General features: G+C 34.2%; 1 protein-coding gene across 1 annotated transcript in view; it reads left to right on the forward strand.

Annotated features, from left to right (window-relative positions):
- The window catches only part of FMN2 (formin 2), a 149,887-nt gene that overhangs the window by 85,615 nt on the left and 45,985 nt on the right, over positions 1-18,287 (forward strand). Inside the window, exons 11-16 of the mRNA XM_058801633.1 lie at positions 5,525-5,616; positions 5,755-5,884; positions 6,792-6,938; positions 8,752-8,811; positions 8,994-9,114; positions 17,810-17,902. Coding sequence (XP_058657616.1) covers positions 5,525-5,616; positions 5,755-5,884; positions 6,792-6,938; positions 8,752-8,811; positions 8,994-9,114; positions 17,810-17,902 — 643 coding nt within the window. The remainder of the gene's footprint in view (positions 1-5,524; positions 5,617-5,754; positions 5,885-6,791; positions 6,939-8,751; positions 8,812-8,993; positions 9,115-17,809; positions 17,903-18,287) is intronic.

The following is an 18,287-nucleotide window of genomic DNA, read 5'->3' on the forward strand; positions in this document are numbered from 1 at the left end:
TCCTGGATCTTCTTTTTGATGAAACTCTGTCTTGAAAGAAGCTTTCTTTTTAGTTGACTTCTGTATTCTTTTTTTCCTTTCAGCCCTCTGTCAAAACACTTCAGACCTTGCATTTTCTTCCCTTTCTAGCTTGACTAATTATAGCAGTATTGTTCAATAACTGTTGTAAGTAATGGGTGGTACCAGAGAGCCTGGCATGTTTGATTCCTCCCTTATTTCTCAATCTCATCCTGTGTTGTAAGTGGGAATAACTTTGCAGCATTTACTTCTTAGCCATTGACTTAATTTTTAGTTCTTAGGGGTTTTTTTTATGGATTGAGAATTTTTTTTGCTGGATATTTCAATACCACTGTACTAGTTCTCAGTCTTTCTATTTGATCTGTATGGAACATATGGGAGCATTTATTTTACAGTTCTTCCTTCAGAACGTAACCATTTTTTCTGATTGCATGTGTCTGGCATAGTGCTTTCCCTTCTTAAATGTGAATGAAATTTGGGCAGTCTCCAAACCTAAACACACCCTAATTTCAAAAGCCACAGTCCCGAGGGTTCAATTCCTGTTTACTGAGGAATTAAACTCCTGTTAAACCACCAAGATATTGTCTATATCTTAGTGACTTTTTTATAAACTAAGAAGCCCACACCCCACCAAAGATCCAAGCCCTCAATAATTTATTTAATATTATTAAGTTGAATTGTATTAAGTGAGAAAGACTGTGTTAGTGCAGCATTGTACTGTACAGTCAAATAGCTCTTAGGTGTGGTTGTGTAGCTTGCTTTGTGAAGAGTTGTTTAAATACATGTTGATAATTAGTTATGTATTTGTATCTAGACAGTTTAATGGGAGAATCTTTGTATATAAAACTGCATGTAAATGTGCTTTTCCAAATTCTCTAATAACAATGAAATCAGGTGATAGCTATAATTAGAGAGAGAGAAGGCAGGTAAACATTCCAGTTGCTGTGTGGTGTTAGGACATATTGGTTCTGATGAGAAATGTAGCACCTGGCAAATCAGTGAATGTTTACTTTGAAACAGATTGCCTCTTAGCAGCTGGGGTTGTAGCTTAAGCATCACTGAAATGAGGAATGTCTGCTTCTGCTTGTGTCTTTGCTATGTCATGGAAACAGTTGTATAAAGGTGGATTAAAAATGCTATAGAATAATTTATCATCTTTCATTTTGCCCTTTTTCCATCATGAAAGAAACATGCATATTTTCATAATTAGGCTCCCAGTAAATTGCCCATATTGTCTTTATCTTTAAAAGACTTAAGTCGATGCTTTCAAAAACCTCAAAATGCCTTTGCTGGGGAGAAAGGGCATCCACAAGTCTGAAGTGCATCACACTTCTCTGCCCTTAAGATTCAAACTTTCTCCTCTATTATTTCTTGTGATTTTTTTTCTTATTTTAAACTAGCAATTACAATGGGATGTCTTTTTTTTTTGGCAAAGCCAAACTGTACTTACAAACTACAACTATACTGAGTTCTGATGATCCAGCTTGAAAAGAATATGGTATTTATTATTAACCAGGGTATCTCTGTATATCCTTGTTTCATTTGCTATTGACAAAATTCCTTAGACAACTCACTTATTGTTTTTGAAAGATAGAACACAAACTTTTAAAGTGAAGTTTGCAAAAAAATAAAATTTCATACGTTTGAAATGACCTAAACTCAGAGCTAGGCTTCTGTTGTAAGGAAAGAAAAAGCGAACCAGGATATGTATGAGATTTATGTTGTGAGATGGAAAAAGGGCCCTTATGAACTTTGGTAAGAGCAAATACTGGCTAAATTCATACTCTGGAAGAAAATGGGAAAAGAATTAAACTGAAGAAGAATATTTTTGCAGTAATTTAATTCAGATTTTTGCTGTCTGATTTTAGATATAGTTAATATCAAATTCTAGTACATTTTATTATTTTTTCCACTTTTGATGCTATATATATCTATATCTAGCAAAAAATCAACGAAAAAAAGAGCAGTAACATTCAAAGAGATGCTAATGCAATTAGGTTAATGACTTTTATGATAAGTATTTATTGAATGTGTTCTCTCTTGACACACATTTGGAAGGCAATATAAAAGCTTTTTTAAAAATTATCCATCTGTAAATTGGAGAAAAAATAGGCATTAATAATAAAGAAATCTGGTAAAATTCTGAGAAATTATTTTTGATAATACCTGTGCAATAGACACAGTATTCCTTTTCTGTCAGAATTTAAAGTACCATTGATCACAAGTCTGGATAACTGAGCCCTAATTAGTGACTTGAAATTCCAATTTGAGTCTGAACTTGGGCTGGATACTTCAGCTTCTTGATTTTGGTGGAGGGTGTAAACTTTCTCTCTTGAGTTTTGCTCTGGCCTGCCCATGAGTGGATCATGCTTAGCCTTTGTATCTCTGACAGTTGTTACTTGTTTGCATACACAACCTGAGAATAATGGCTTAAATAAGGAATAGGGAGTCTGCCTAACCTTTGCCCGTGGGATTTGGTGGAGAAGCATCAAGTGCTTGAACATTCATGTATGTGATAGATTGCTGTGATAAGATGTGTAGAAGGCTGTGAGAGAGAGAACTCTGAGTATTTATTCTAAAATATTTGCAAATAACCATTTAGGTTTATGCTCCATGCTAAAATACTTACTTCTCTTTAACTGTTATGAAAAAAATGTTAAGTGATTTTCCTTCAGTTTAACAGGAGAGAAGATAATTTAAAGAGTGACCAGAAATAATGGACATTAATTTAATTTGTTAGCATGAGAACTAGTTTACTTTTACAAAAAGCTGGGCTTTTTTTCAAAAACTTAGTGTAAAAAAAGTGTAAATTGACTACATGAAGTTTTTGAAATACAAGTTGAATAAATAAAATAGCTCCTCCTACAGTCATGTCATTTGCACACCTAGAGCTCTGTGGCTCTGATGACGTGACCACTGGAACGATGCTACCTCTCTTGGCATCCTTCCAGCTTCTAAAATCTGTAGATTTCACCTGTTCCCAAGAGAGGTCTTACTGATTTGAGAAGTGATGGAAACTTTCTTTTCTTTTAACTCTCACCTGGGTAAGAGTGTTCTAGATTAAGTGTGGACATGTCCCATTTACATTGGCATTTTTAACACAAAACCAAACCCAAGCCTTCTCCACAACAGCACATGCAATATTTAAGTTAATACTTCTGCAGTTAGTTGTCTTTTTCTAGCCCTTGTCCTGGAAAAGTCTTCTAAAATAGGATTAAAAATTGATTAAATTTTCTGATCCTAGTATCTTGGAAACCTTCTTCTCAGGATAGCATTGTACAAGAAACAATTGCTACAGTAATTGTATTCACAGATCCTATATCTGCCTTGACTTCATGCAGAAAAGTGTCTTTGGAGGATGAATTCCCAAGTTTCTTTCCCTACACTGAAGTAAAACTGGAATAGGGAATTCGTGTAACTGAGTGTTATGAATGGCCACTGCCAGTATTCTAAAATTAAAAACTGGTAAACAAGCCTCAGCCTAGCCCTTGTTAACTGAGAAAGGTCTGATGACATATAAACAAGCAGATAAAGGGAGGCCCAAACAGGTCAAGGGAAGTGACATGCTCAGCACTAGTGGGACCACATTTAGGATGCTGTGTGCAGGTGTGGCCTCTCCAGGGCAAGAGGCAGTGACACATTGGAGCAAGGCTAGCAGAGAGCAGCAATGATGGTTAAAGACTTGGAGAAGTGTTGTTCAAGGAGAGGCTGGGAGACAGCTGGGGTTGCTCAGTCTGGAAAAGAGAAAGCTCAGAGGAATCTTACCAGTATGTACAAACAAATACCTCACTGGGGAGGGGGACTAAAGAGCACATATCAAGACTCAGGGATGCCTGACTTAAGGACAAGACATAGAGGGCCTCCTGAGTTTGAAGCACTAGAACAGGCTGCCTAGAGAAGGCATCAGGTCTCCATCCCTGGAGATATTCAAAACCTGGCAGGATGTGATACTGAGCAAGCTTCTCGAGCTGCCTCTGGTTTTTGTCAGTGTTCACCTAGACAGTCTCCAGGGGTCCTTTCAATCCTCAGCTATTCTATTAATCTTTGGTACAGGTACTGCCACAAATTTAATCTCTTAGTGTCCAGAAAAAAGTTTATTGCTGGACAAAAAATATATATTTGCTATCTGTTGAAGTATTTAATATATAAGATGGGACCACTTTAGAGATGACCTTTGAAGGGCATCCACAGAAAGGCTGACTAAATACTAGGATATGTGACATTATAGACAGGTGACTGCATTATTTGCAGGCTTCTTGAAGTATTAAGAGACACTCTGAAGGGATTTTGCTATATGACTCTTCAATCTCTTCATCTTTTTACTTCACATCAGTATTTTCACCCTTTTCACATGGGAAGATGTTCAACAATTTCAGAAAAAGTGTCCAAACTCTAATTTCTGGTTTCAGGTTCCTGATGGAGTAGTCATAATGATTTTAAACAGCTCTTCTTCTAATTCTGCAAAAGCATTCAAGAGAGAATGCAGGTGCAGCATTTCTTACACTTTGCCATTATCTGAATGATTAGAATATAATTTTTTACTGTTGTCTTCAAGTTCTGTGGTGGAGAAAGTTAAAAAATGAGTGTAATTTTTCTTAAAGGAATAAAGGTAGATACACTTTTTTTTAACTCTTGGGCAGATTAATGTTTTGGATCTCTCTTGGAAACTGCTATGATTGTCAAAAAAAGGGTCAGAAGGAGAAATTTTCTTTTCACTTTTTTTCTTTTCCATGCCATTCCATTTTTCAGTACTACTGTTTGTAAAAAAAATTTTACCATAGCTTGGAGCACTGAAAAAAAAAAATGGTGAGGCTCAGTTTCTATTGATTGGAATATTGAAGAAGAGACTTCACAGTGTGCCACAGCTTTCTTCAAGAAGCTAGGCAGTTTATATCTACTCTTTTTTTTTTTTTTGCTTATTAAGATAAAAATGAAATTAATTTTACTTCAAAGAATTATGCAGTAGTTCTCATGTATTATATGTATGATAGTTCCATTATAAATATGGGTTTTTTCCTAAGTGTTTTTTCAAATCCCAAAGAAAATTTAAATTGCAGTAAAAAAACCTGTTTTCATTTATTTAAGAAAATGTATTATTAAAATATATATTTAAAGATCAGATCACATTCAAATGTAACCCAACAAATTTGTGAAGAGAAATATAACTCTCCTCTTGAGTCCTTCAATTCAAACATCTCGTAAATGAGCAAAGAAGAGGAATTGGGAATTAAGATCATTGTCTCAGTGCATTGAATGAGTCAATACTTTGCAGACTGCTAGTAGTCAATATTATTATTTGCAAGATACTCTATTCTCCATCAGATCTTTTTATAGTTAAACTTTGTGGACTTCATACTTTATGGACTCCTATGGTTTTTACCATAAGCGGATGCTAGAACGAAAAATCTATGAATTTGATTTTTGTTACAAGGGCAAATTTCTGTCTGTTGTTTGACCAGTCAAAACCATTTTTTATCTTTTATTTTTTTTTTTTCCTTTATTCCAGAGAGCACAATCAGATGAACTTGAAAAAATAGAAAAGCATAGCAAGGCATCCAAGGAAAAAGAAAATGCCAAGTCTTTGGATAAGCCAGAACAGTAAGAACATATTTATGATAGAGCAGTTTTGCTCACTTAGAAAACTTTCACTTCTGTAGTAAAATATGTATAAAAAACCCCCCAAAGTCTGTACCTGCTGACAGTGACTCAAATAATTTTTTTTAATCACTTCTTCAGGTTCCTCTATGAACTCTCACTGATTCCCAACTTTTCAGAACGTGTGTTTTGCATCCTGTTCCAGTCAACGTTTTCAGAAAGCATTGGTTCAATCCGTCGCAAACTTGAATTGTTACAGAAACTGTGTGAGGTAGGTTGTGCTCTGTGAAAAAACAGATCTAAATTTCTGATTTTTAATCTTTTTAGACTTTACTCATATTTCAAAAGTTTTCACTTTATTTACTTAGGTATTTCAAATATTTAAAATCTGAAGGATAGCAGAATTGCACATTTTATGATTGTACTTTAACATCAAAGTGAATTTTAAGATTAGCTTTTGCTAATAAATTATATAATGCTTTTGCCATCAGTGTGTATCAGTCTCTGGAAAACCATGCACCCTCTCCTTTTGTTAAAGCAAAATCTTCTCTTTTCACAGTCACCATTATCAGTCTTTTTCAAAGGAATGCCAGTTTAGCTAACATTGTGTTGGTTGAGAAATGTGCAACTTAGTAATATCTCTGATATCTAGAGATAGCAATGTTATATCTAGTCAGAAGAGATTACTGAAATTTTGCAGTCCCATAAAAAACAAATACATAGCTTTAAAATGCAGGTTTCATCAGTATTTTAATAACTTAGAACCATTTCAACTGTTTTACGGTTTACTATGTAATATCTTTTATTTAATGTTTTTAATTGTTAAACCTCGGTGTTTTATTAACTTGTTGATGAATTTTCTGTGAAATTAAATATGTCATTCACAATGTCAGTATCAGTTAAGGATTGCTATTTTGTTTTTCTTAACAGGTCATGACTGGTAATACTGTACAGATTTTCTGTTATTTTTTCTAAGTATCCATTTTTGAGATAATATTCTCCATATATATAAAATTACATATTAACATTGTTCTACTTCTGCATGTTGCAGTAGAAGGTAACTTCCTTTATCTGAGTCTTTGTGCAAGTATTATTTCTAAACACAACATCAACAAATCTGTTCATTAACCATAAATATTTATTGGACTTTGAACAGAATTTTTTTCTCTGTATTTTAGACATTGAAGAATGAATCAGGAGTTATGCGGGTTCTTGGTTTGGTTCTTGCCTTTGGGAATTACATGAATGGTGGAAACAGGACACGAGGACAAGCTGATGGATTTGGACTAGATATTCTGCCAAAACTGAAAGATGTCAAGAGCAGTGTAAGTTGATTCAAGACTTCCTGAAGGCCTGAGAAGGTTAAAATCTCTGAAAATAACTTTGTTTCTGAGTGAATTGTGTGAAGCTTATGAAGGCATGTAGAAGGGACTTCTTTTGCTACTGTGCTTACCTGATCACACTTCTAGAGTTGGATGCATTTCTGTAGAATTATAAAAATTAACCATCTCTTTTCACTACTGTACAAACAAAAATACTTAAAATTGTTTTAATTCTTAGTTTGATGTAAATTTGGTTTTCAGTACACTTCATCCTTTCAACTTTTCTTGTAATTAGAAGCAATACTATGATCTTACTGTTAAAAGTTTATTACGGAAGTGGAAGGAGTTCCATGCTGATTCAAAATATTTGTGAGGGGAAAAATACCACTCCTAAAAATTATTGGATAGGCATTCAGAGCATTTGGGATAACCCAAGATTCATTCTTTATGTACACCATGATTACAGAGTTTGTATTTGACAATGGAACATGTAGTCACCTGAGTAAAGGACTTCTTGATTCAAGATCTGTCTAGTGTAGTAATCTCAGTAGAGACAATGATAAATAGTGTTTTTTCTTGCTCAGTGCAAAACTGTAATTTGTGTGTTACCAGCACTTTTTGTCTTCATTTAATCATTTTGGGGTTGCATTCAAATACCTGCTTTGTTTACAAGGAAACAATCTTAGAGTTTCTATGGCTAATGAAAAACCTTATCTGCATGTGACAGATTATAGCAATAACTCTTGAGCCTTAAAATTTGTTGCTACATCTGTCTGGCGAGTCACTGTCAAGATCTTCAATTCTGCAAATGGCAGAAAAAAAGTGTTGGTTTCCATTCTTGGTCCCTCACTAAACATACATATTAGCTGCTGGTTTAGGTGATGTGAGCAGAGTTTTAACCCTGAGTTGAGAGAGCATGTCAGCCATTTGCCTTTTTAAATGGATGGAGGAATTTCCTTCTTTCATTCTGGTTTCTTTGGTAAACCATGGGAGCAGTGAACAGCTTACTTCAAATTGACTCTAAACCCAATATATCCCAGTTTTAGAGCTCTGATCAGTAGGAAATTTAGGCACACTAAATTTAGTTTGGTAACTCAAGACTTCAGTACGTAATTTGCTGGAAATGTTATGACTATTAAGCTTTCAGTTGGAAGATATATTTTCAGTTCATTTGCGACTGATCAGTCAGGAAAGTTCTTAAAAAATCCTTTTCTGAAAATATCTAAAAATTTAATTCTGTCAGAAATCATCTTCAAATGGAAGATTTTTTTGCTGAAGTTTCATTAGAGAGCTTACAGAGGAGAAGCAATTAAAAAGCTCCCTCAACCCCCAATGCTCTCCCCAGCCCCCCAAATTCCATTTTTATAAAACTTTCTTTGTTTCATTTAACTATGCTTTGGTTATAGTTGTAGTGTTGCAAACGAACTTGTATATGCATGAACCCAGAAACAATTTCTCTTTTCCTTCTTGGGAAATTTCAGAATGTAAGGGTTTGATTTGCAATCAGATAGAATTAAAAATATGAGGAGTGTGTTACATGAGTGTTTTCTCTTTCTTCATTTTATTTAATGATTAAATGGAACTGCAGGGTGTGGTTTGTTTTTGTAATTAGAAGCAATACTATGCTTCTTATTGGTTTGGGTGGTTTTTTTGTATGTTTCAATTTTTGTTTTGTTTTGTTTTTTTTTTTAATGAAGGGACCAAACCAACAAAGTATTTTTTATACACTAAATATTTCATTTATCAGAATTATTTTTTCTGATTTTTTTTTCTGTGAGTTTCAGTAACACAGCAAACTCTATCCTCTTCTATACAGGACAACAGCAGAAGTCTTCTATCGTACATTGTCTCATATTATTTGCGTAATTTTGATGAGGTGAGTGAAAATTAAAATTAACTCTGTTAAATTCAGATTAAGCAGCCCATCTTACTAAATTTGCTCTTCTGTTAGTGAGATGCAGAAATATGTATAAATATTCCCTGGGATTTCAGTTATATATTTTAGTATAGAACAAAAGTAATGAGCACTAGGTAACTGTTCATTTGTTTATTCATCAGGATGCTGGAAGGGAACAATGCATCTTTCCTCTTCCGGATCCACAAGATCTCTTCCAGGCTTCACAACTGAAGTTTGATGATTTTCAAAAAGATCTCCGCAAAATGAAGAAAGATTTGCGAGGTACAGAACCTAGATTAAAAGCTAATTTTATGTTACCATTATATCTCTTCTATTCTTGTTTGTATCATTTTGAGAATTTAGATGTTACTGTAAAAATAGTTGTGTATTTTTAACTTTTCAATTAGTAGTTTGCCTCTTTAATTTGCTTTTCTATGACTATTTATGCCATATTCCATAATTGTGTAGATAACCTGAAGAAGGTTTTTAAATTAAACAGCATCAAAACAGTTAGGTTAAATCTTCTGTTTCAAAACCAAACTAAAAAACTAATTTAGTTTTCCTTTTGTGTAAGCTGATTTCAAATCTTTGACCATAAAAAGCGTTGCAAATTGTTGGATCATGTCCATGATAAAAAAAAGTTTATAACCAGGTCTAAATACTATCTAGCAGATAAAATAATATGTATGAAATTGTTAAAGACCCTTGAAATATCTGGATTTTACTGAACAGTAATATGCAAAGGAAGTATTTTTTCTCCTCTTATGAAATGTTTTCTTTAAGTGAATTCAACAAGTTTAAGATATATTTGGTAGACTTTAATGAGGAATAGTTATCATATATTTCTTATTAACATGGGGATCTAAATACTGAATTTCTTAAGTAAGTGTAGTTTGCACAAATCATCCATAATCTTCAATATTACTGCAAAAAATCTCTGCTAAACTGGTCAGTTATGTTACTGTGCTAAATCTTTGAGGGAGAAATGCAAATCAAGGAGTGATATTACTGTTGCCTTGCTGCTTTTAAATGCCATTCCTCTAGAGACCTAGGAATGGTTTGGTAATCCATTAATCCCTGGATGACCTAGAATGGGAGGTTTTCTATTACAACAAAAACATAACATGGTTACCAAATGGTATCTGACCTTCTCTTCTTGCTGCTATGAAACTTTCTGTTTGGATATTTTAAAAATTATTTAAAATATTTTGAGTATTTAAAGTATTTAGTATTTTTAGTATTTAAAGTTGTATCAAAGTCATTCAGGGTGACACTGAGGAATGAACAGTAGTATCATCCATTTACTGCTCCTGACCTGCCTAGGGGGAAAAAGTCTCAGAATTCAGTAATGAAAACTTCTTGCAACTTCTAGATAATCTCAGAGCTGACATCTAAACTGGCACGTGTAGAAGAAGGATACTTAGGTCTTATTTCAAAAAGATACTTGAATTCAGGTGCATGTAAATAAATACACATTTCCTCGCAAATTCACCAAAAATGTTTTTGGTGAATATTTTCACATGGTTGAATATTTTCACATCAAAATTGAAATTTGCACAAAGACATAAATCTCTTGTGGAATAAATCCACATTGTGTAGTGATCAAAGCAGGGGTTCTGTAAAAATGGAAATTACATGCTTCAATCTGCCTTCAGATTGCAGTTGAATTCTTTCTGTGCTTACAATCCAACCCTTAGGCTCAAGGGTTTGTATTGTAAGACTGACTCTTGTCAGTCTGTTTTGCAGTTAATGAAACTGAAGAATAGCTACAAGCACCATTGCTCTTTCTCTATTGCATTTGGTACAAACATTTTTGGGGACAGCGCCAGCAGCTTCATCCTATCCTGAATATGAAGTGACAGTTTCAACACCAGACTTAAATATCAGTGATGACTTCTTAATAGTCTCCAGATATGCAAAATGCTTTGTGTTGACTTTCTTTTTCAAAGAAAAGTGACAAGACAAATTAAAAACCATTTGTCTTAAAAGATTTCATGACCACAAGAGCAGTAGTAGTAAAATTTAGTAATACACTAAAAATTCTGTGTTCTGATTGCTTGTTGTGATGATTTCAGTGAGATAGAATAACCTGTCTCAATTACAGTAATTTATAAATAGAGTACAAGTTTTACCAGAATGTGTCAAATTACTTCCAAGGGGCTATTTTTCTCTTCATTTACTTTAAGTACACTACCAGATTTACTAATGAACATGTGGAGTCTTGAGTTACTAGAGCTAGAAAGGGCCTTATCAAATGTCTGAACAGGAAGAGGGTTGTATGATGGTGAGAAAATTCTGACAAAATTCTAAATATTAACTTATTCTTTTGAAGTCAGTGTGATTAAATGACTACTGATTATTCCTAGGAAACACTGACTTTAGAGGCATAGAAATAAGTGCCCAGAATACATTAGAATTTTATACTGTGATGTGGACTGTAGCCTTGGACTTACATTCATCAGGAATTAGATGGCAGATTTTGTGAGTGGATTTCACCATTTGGTGAGGGTGGGTGTTTAATTTGTTCTTTGTTACGGAGAAACTGCAACTTGTAGATACTGATGCAGGCACTAACAGTTTAATGTTAGTTTCAAATACACTGAAAACCATGCAGTGAGATCATGCTTATTGCAATGTGGGAAGGAGATATTGATTCACCCAGAAAAAAGTCTTCTGCAGATACACTATCGCTGTCTTAGAAAACATTCCATGATCATTATTCAAAGGTAAATTTAATTAAAAATACTCAACAGAATACCCATAAAGTAGAGGACAGTTATTATTAAAAAAAAAGTTTAATAGCTGTAACAATAGCAGTTCGTTTTAGTACTGCAGTGTTTTTTCCATCTAAAGATGTCAGTAGTATACACAGAGACAGGCAGATATAAATAATCTTCATGCTTCTGTAAAATTATTTTGCTAACGTGTTCTTTTGCAGTTTGGAGTTTGGGTTTATGTTTGTATTAGAGTTATGCTGACTGTTTAAAAAGAAAAAGGTCTCATTCAAACTTCTGTGCTTTCTTCCCTTTTGACTATCAAGGCTATTGTCCATTTTCAAGTGTTTATGAACTCTATGCCTTGGCAGTTTGTAAAATTTTGGAAAAGAAAATCACCTCTAGTATTTCAGATTAAAATTGCAAATCCCAAGGAGTTTTAGAAGCATGCCATTTGCCTGTTCCAAGATGAATAGAAATTTCAGTTTTTTAAATAATACAGATCCAAAGGATAGCACTTATATACCGGATTTTTTTTTTTTTTTTGTAAGACAGAAGACCAAAGAACAAGTAGATCCTCTTACTAACAAATCAAGTGAGTTTGGCTCCATCTGTTGCTCCTAGATTTCACAGCTCTACAGGATTCCCACTTTATCCTTTTTGACTTCAGTGACATATAGTTTGTTAAGCAACTTGATCTGCTTTTGATCTCTCCTGGCTGTCAGCAATGTTCCTTGATGCAGTCATGCCAAGCAATGACTTCTGTTCCTATGTCATTCCACAGAAGAAACTTTAGCACTTGCCACATGACTTAAATCAACTCACCATGTAAAGAAAATTGGGCAGCCAGGGTCACAGGAGCAGTGTGTGACACTCACTGATTAGGACCTCTGTTATATAACTATTAGTACCAGTATGTTTTTCTAGACACTTCAGAGTGCTCCAGGTAAAGCAGAAAGATGTGGAAAAGCATGTAGTAAATTAATCATGATTCTAAACCTCTTTGCCCTGAGGTTAAATTTTTGTTTAGGAAAATGTTGGATTTGTGGCCCAAATCCACAATGGATGTGGATGAAATTCTTCCAGATGTATTTGGTTTAGGAAAGAACTAGAACACTAGAATGGCATTGAGAGTTATAGAATTATAGCAAGTTAAAAATGTTTAGAAACTATTCTTTGGCTACACATTAGCATTCTAGCCTTACAACATTAAGTTTATTCTTGCTAATCAGAAACTAATTCATCACTTGTCACTTATTGCAAAACTTTCACTGAAGCTCAGCTAAAAGGGAATTAGAAACAATGTCAGGCCAAAAGTAAATGTGACTAGGAGAAGAGATTAATAGTACAATGAAATGCAGATTGCTATGAAATTGAGTTGAATTCAGTACTTGTTTATATGTCATAATGTCATATTTAATATATTTGATTGGAAACTGACTACAAGCAATAATTATCATAATTAAACATTATTTTTGATGCTTTCTTTTCTTATTCTGAGTGTTTACAACTCATTGAAAATTCTCCATCCAAAAGAAGCTAGGCTGTGTGGCCCAGTACATTTCCCTGATTTGGAATAAATGTGACTGAGAATGTTTATAAAGTGTTAAGCATTTGCAGAACACTTTGTATTTTAAAAGTATGTTCCAAGAAAAGCCCCAGAGTATCTTGGAAAAATACATTTTCCCTATTTTTTTCAGTGCTTCTTACAGTCACCTGAAGTTACCTGTTCATTTTGTACCTGCTAGTTGTAGAGCTGCTAGTTGTAGAGTTGTTGTGTGCTCTTGTGTTTAACACCTGCTGTGTGAATAAGAGCATTGGAAGTACCATCTTACACAATAAAAAGGCTTTTAAAGGTTGTATTTGGGATGGTGTCAATGTGCAATTGAGAGAGTTCAGACAACAATAGGCTTTCTAGTCATTCCTCTTGCCTCAGTAAAGGTTATCCTCAATACCTAGAAAGAGTTCCCATCCCTGAGAGTTCAGTCAAGCTGTAGTTTGAGATGGAATTTTCCTCTTCGTGGTCAAATCTGTGGGGTGCAGGGCTTACTTTGCAAAATAAGATTGTATCCGCTGCTAGTTCTTTAATAAGTAATATTAATGCTTTCAGACTAAAGCTTAAAAAAAATTGCAGCATTCTATTTGCCCCTCTCTCTCACACAACACACATGTATCCTTGTATCTTTTCATATTCTCAAGACTGTGTTCCATCATAGTTCTGATTATGGATCCAAGACTCTAGCAACATTCCAATGCCACTTCTTGATCAGAAGTAAGAGTGGTATTAATTGCAACTTCAATTAACAAACTTGAGCAGTCGTAATCTATTTAGGGCCCCACTTCAGGTGGAATAAAGGGAAGGGATTGCTCTTCTAAATTCGACTGTCCTCTCCTAAAGGAGGAGAGGGACAATCTAAGGATTTGTAGATTTTCCAGTTAAGAAAAGGCCTTGAGCCTAGTCTGGTGATCTGTCTTTTAAAAAACTAAAGTTTGATGAAATAAATATCCTAAGAGATTTCCCCAAAAGTTTTTAAAATATTTATTTATTATTATTTATTATATTTAATATTTTTAATATTTAGTATTTCAAGTTTCAAGAGAAGGCAGAGCTGGAGTAGAGAGGATTGAAATGAGGAAAAAATTGTATTCTTTAGAGTTTGAATTGCATCATCAAAAACATTCAGAATTTGAAATGTTTGTGGTTTTGTCATTCTCCATTAATGGTTTTGCTACAAATGTGAATTAAGATATTTCCCAATTAAGAAATAGAGCCTTTTTTTTTTTTTCTATGATCCATAGATCCATATTCTGGTGAAAAAATTCCTTCAGTCTTTTATAAAATAATGCCAAATCACTGAAGGTTATTAGTAGCAAAATAATAGCAACAGTAGTGGTTTGGGTCAGTCTTCCAGTTATCTCTATCACTTACCTTTACAGAAACAGGTATTATTTTAACCAAATTAAATCTTTACATTTGCCTACTCATTTACAACTGTACATCCATAAATTCTGTTTGTTCTGTTATCACTGAAAGGGTTAATTGCTGCAGCTATGCCACATGCAGATTCCTAAACCTAAACCAGATGTAAACTAAAGCCAGGCTTTCAGTCAATCTGTGAGTCATATTTTACTGTCCTTAAAACTCCAAACAAGGAGCTGTCTATGGAAGCCCTTGAAGACTCAGCAGTTCTTAGTGTAAGTCATTACAATTCCAAAAAAAATAAATAGAAGAAAATTAAGAGCTCTTTCTGTATTTGTGGCTGGGTTCATCAGAGTGTGTCTTTTGATGAGGCCAGCATTGTTTCCTTTAGATAAAGTCTAAACTTTCTTTTAAAGTCACAGGTTGCAGTTGTAGGGGATCCCGAAAGCACTGAGGAAGTTGAGAAAGGCGTGATAAAGTTGTTCTATAGGTTTTGGACAAGTAGGACACAGCCACATCTCCTGTGGAAGCCTGGGTAGTCCAAACCTTAGAAAATTAAGGACATAATTTCAAAGCTTCCATAAAAACTTTAATACACACAGTCTAGCAAGTCTCAATTAAAGGTATGCTCTCAAATATCTGAAACTATTTTGAAAATCCACCTGACTTCTAGAAGACTTCTGTAGATAAGTATGCAGTTTCTGAATTACTTAACAAAAACAGCTTAATGGATCTGTTAATTACTCATCCAGGATAATTCATTAGTCTGCTTGCTTTTTTTATTTTTTTATAGGTTGGGGTTTTTGTGTTCAGTGTGGGGTTTTTATTTGTTTGCTTTTATTTTCCATTAAATTTTTATATTTTGGGAGTTTGAAAAGAAAACTCCTCTTGCCCATTGTTATACTTGCCAAAGAAAATGCAGTAAGCCTGAGGAGCAGCTGGTCATCTGCTCATTCATTTTGTTCAAATAGAAATATTTTATATTTAGAAGAGATTTGTGCTTCCAGGGGCTAAAATTTAGTATCCAACAGAACCAGCTGGAAAATATGCATTAGACAGATAGTATGAATGTTGAAAAGTTTTTTTTTCTCCTTTTCAGAAAGGTAAAATAACTCTTTCTGATAATGAGACTGAGCACATTTTACATCACTTACCACAATCACTGAAAATGTTAGTGCAAAGCACTGAGTGTTTTGTCACTTTCCTTTTCCTTACAGATGTCTCTTAAATGATATTGGCTGTAATGAAACTTTATATGTTTTTACTAAATTGACCTGAAATAAAAATAAAACAAAAATATAGGACGAGCAAGCTAACACAATGGCTTGAAAAAAAATGCAATTAATTGTATTTTAACACAGAAATAACAGAAATAGAGAATGAGATGAATTATTGAGATACTGGATACAGCTGAAATTGCAATTTGTTTAAATCTCTAAACTGGTTTTGAGCACAGAATATCACATCAATTTCCAGGTCAGAAGCATTTGAGACACATATGCATGTATGGGCAAAAAAGCTACCAGTTTGAATTGCCCACAAGAATCTGGTTTGATTGCTTCTGTGAAAAATTGCATACAGTTCTCTGCAGCGTATGATCTTGAGAGGAGATGAAATTAGATGTACTATCGGTCCTTTCCATTATTTATATATTGCTTATAGGTTAAAATTGATTTAGAGATCTAGAGAAAAAGTGTCTCTGCCCTTGCCAACTTCTATTTAGGATTTGAGATCTTTGGAAGGTCTCAAGTGCATAATTTGGGATTAGAGGATACTGAAACCTTCACCTTGCTTTAAAGTAACAAAAAGTATCTTTATTCCTGTTTGGGCAATTCAGTCTTGTGACATCAGTTTCTACCTCGTGCTTGGCTTTTGTGACTGCCAATATGAGTCTCTTTTGTGGTGCCTTGAATACCTTTCAATTCCTTCAATATAAGAAAATTTAAAATCTGCTGGAAGCAAATGGAGTTTTTAAAATTTGCTAACTTTGCCTAAGTTTTTCAATTGTATATATATCTGCTAAAATGAGAGAATAACTAAACATGAGAATAGGGAACATAAGACCAGGTTTTGAGTCAATTAAGAATGATCAGACAAGCTTTTGCTTTAGACAAAACTTTGTTACAAAGTTTGCTTTAGACAAAACTTTGTTACAAAGTCATCACAGATTCCCTTTGCCAATCTATTCCTTTGATATTTGGGATGTTTAGCTGAGCAGCTTCATGGAGATAAATGTATTTGAGTTTGAAGCTGAGGATAAAAAATATTACATTTAGAAGGCTGTTTGTGTTCTCACATACCTTCTGACGCAAGCATTTACTCAGTATCTTACTTCTTCATTTGTGAAGAAATACTGGGAACTGGTATTTTGTACTACTTTCATCAAGATCAACACTCTAAATTCTTCAGTTACAATGAGGAATAGCAATGGCTTATATGAATAGTGGGGCTTTATATTCTAGTGACAAATTACAGAAAGCAAGGAAATGCATGTTTTGGAATGTATGCACTTGAACTGGAAATTCTGAGACAGAATTCAAGGAGGATTCATTTCTTGAATGATAGGAGCTTGTCATAGCCTAAAAAGATTTCCCTTATGGTGGTAATTGGAGCTCAACATTCATCTCAAAATAAAGTCTAGGGTCTTCTCTTAACCCAAATTAAATTAGCTTGGAAGTGTGAAGGTACCACCTTACTCACAAATAATTGTTGTGTCAGGGCTGCTTTAGGCTCCAGATTCTCTGTCTTGGTTTTTAGTCCAATAAGAAGCAAGCTGTTCTTGTTCAGGTTCTCTCAGAGAGTTCGAGCAATGAGTATTCTTACAATCTTTCACTTTAGTCCTTTTGCTTTTGAAAAATGCAGAACTCTTCACCACATCTGTGTTTTTATCAAGTATCAAGGCCTCCTCTGGCTTAACTCCCTAAATTAAGGTCATTCCTGCTGTTTGGTGCAGGTTTTACATCTGAACCTTATTTAATTCAGGCACCATTACCTGGGGGCGGGTATATCAATACAGCCTGGAATCTGAGTTTTTAATTTTGTTCCCATACGATTCTGCCCTTTAAATTTGTCTTTCTCCCTCAAAACCACTGGATACTTTTGTTAATTTTTTGCTACCACTTATTTAAATTCACGCACTGGCCACAAATTATCTGCATATAAAAATATTTTACTGGGAACATGACTGTTCCTGACTCTATTATCCTAGTGTTTGTACCTGTAGTGTGTTTGAGGCACATATTCCACCGGTTTCCCTGGATATTAATTAAAGTGTCTTTTCTTGTAGTATGCAGATCCATGCTATGATGTGTCATCCTAAACTAATCTGTTACTTCAATTTCAGCATGTGAGACAGAAGCAGCAAAAGTTTATCAGCTATCACTAGAAGAGCACCTACAGCCCTTCAAAGACAACATGGAGCAATTCATTAGTCAAGGTAAATAATGAAACGTCGCTTAACCTTTTCATGACATTTCAAAGGAAAGTTATGGGAACAATGTTTATACATTGTGGGAAAGGGACTGTTTATTTTGGCATCATAGAAAGACATGGATTAGTTTGATCAGATGCCACACAGTTCTAACAGATTTGCAAAGTTGTTCTCTTGTACTGTAGGTGACTCACTCTCTTTTGCATGACAGCAAAGACAAATGCTATTGGCTTGAGTGTGTGATCTTTTAAGTTCAACATTCCTGTAGAAAACAAATTTACAGCCTTTGTTCCTTGAAAAATTATTGACGCTGGATTTGTTTCATTAACTTCATTCCACTGAGATAATTCTTTTGTATGCGCCAAAAACATGGAATAAGCATAACAAAAGT

Source organism: Ammospiza caudacuta, chromosome 3 (assembly GCF_027887145.1).
Source record: "Ammospiza caudacuta isolate bAmmCau1 chromosome 3, bAmmCau1.pri, whole genome shotgun sequence".
NCBI classification, from domain to species: Eukaryota; Metazoa; Chordata; class Aves; order Passeriformes; family Passerellidae; genus Ammospiza; species Ammospiza caudacuta.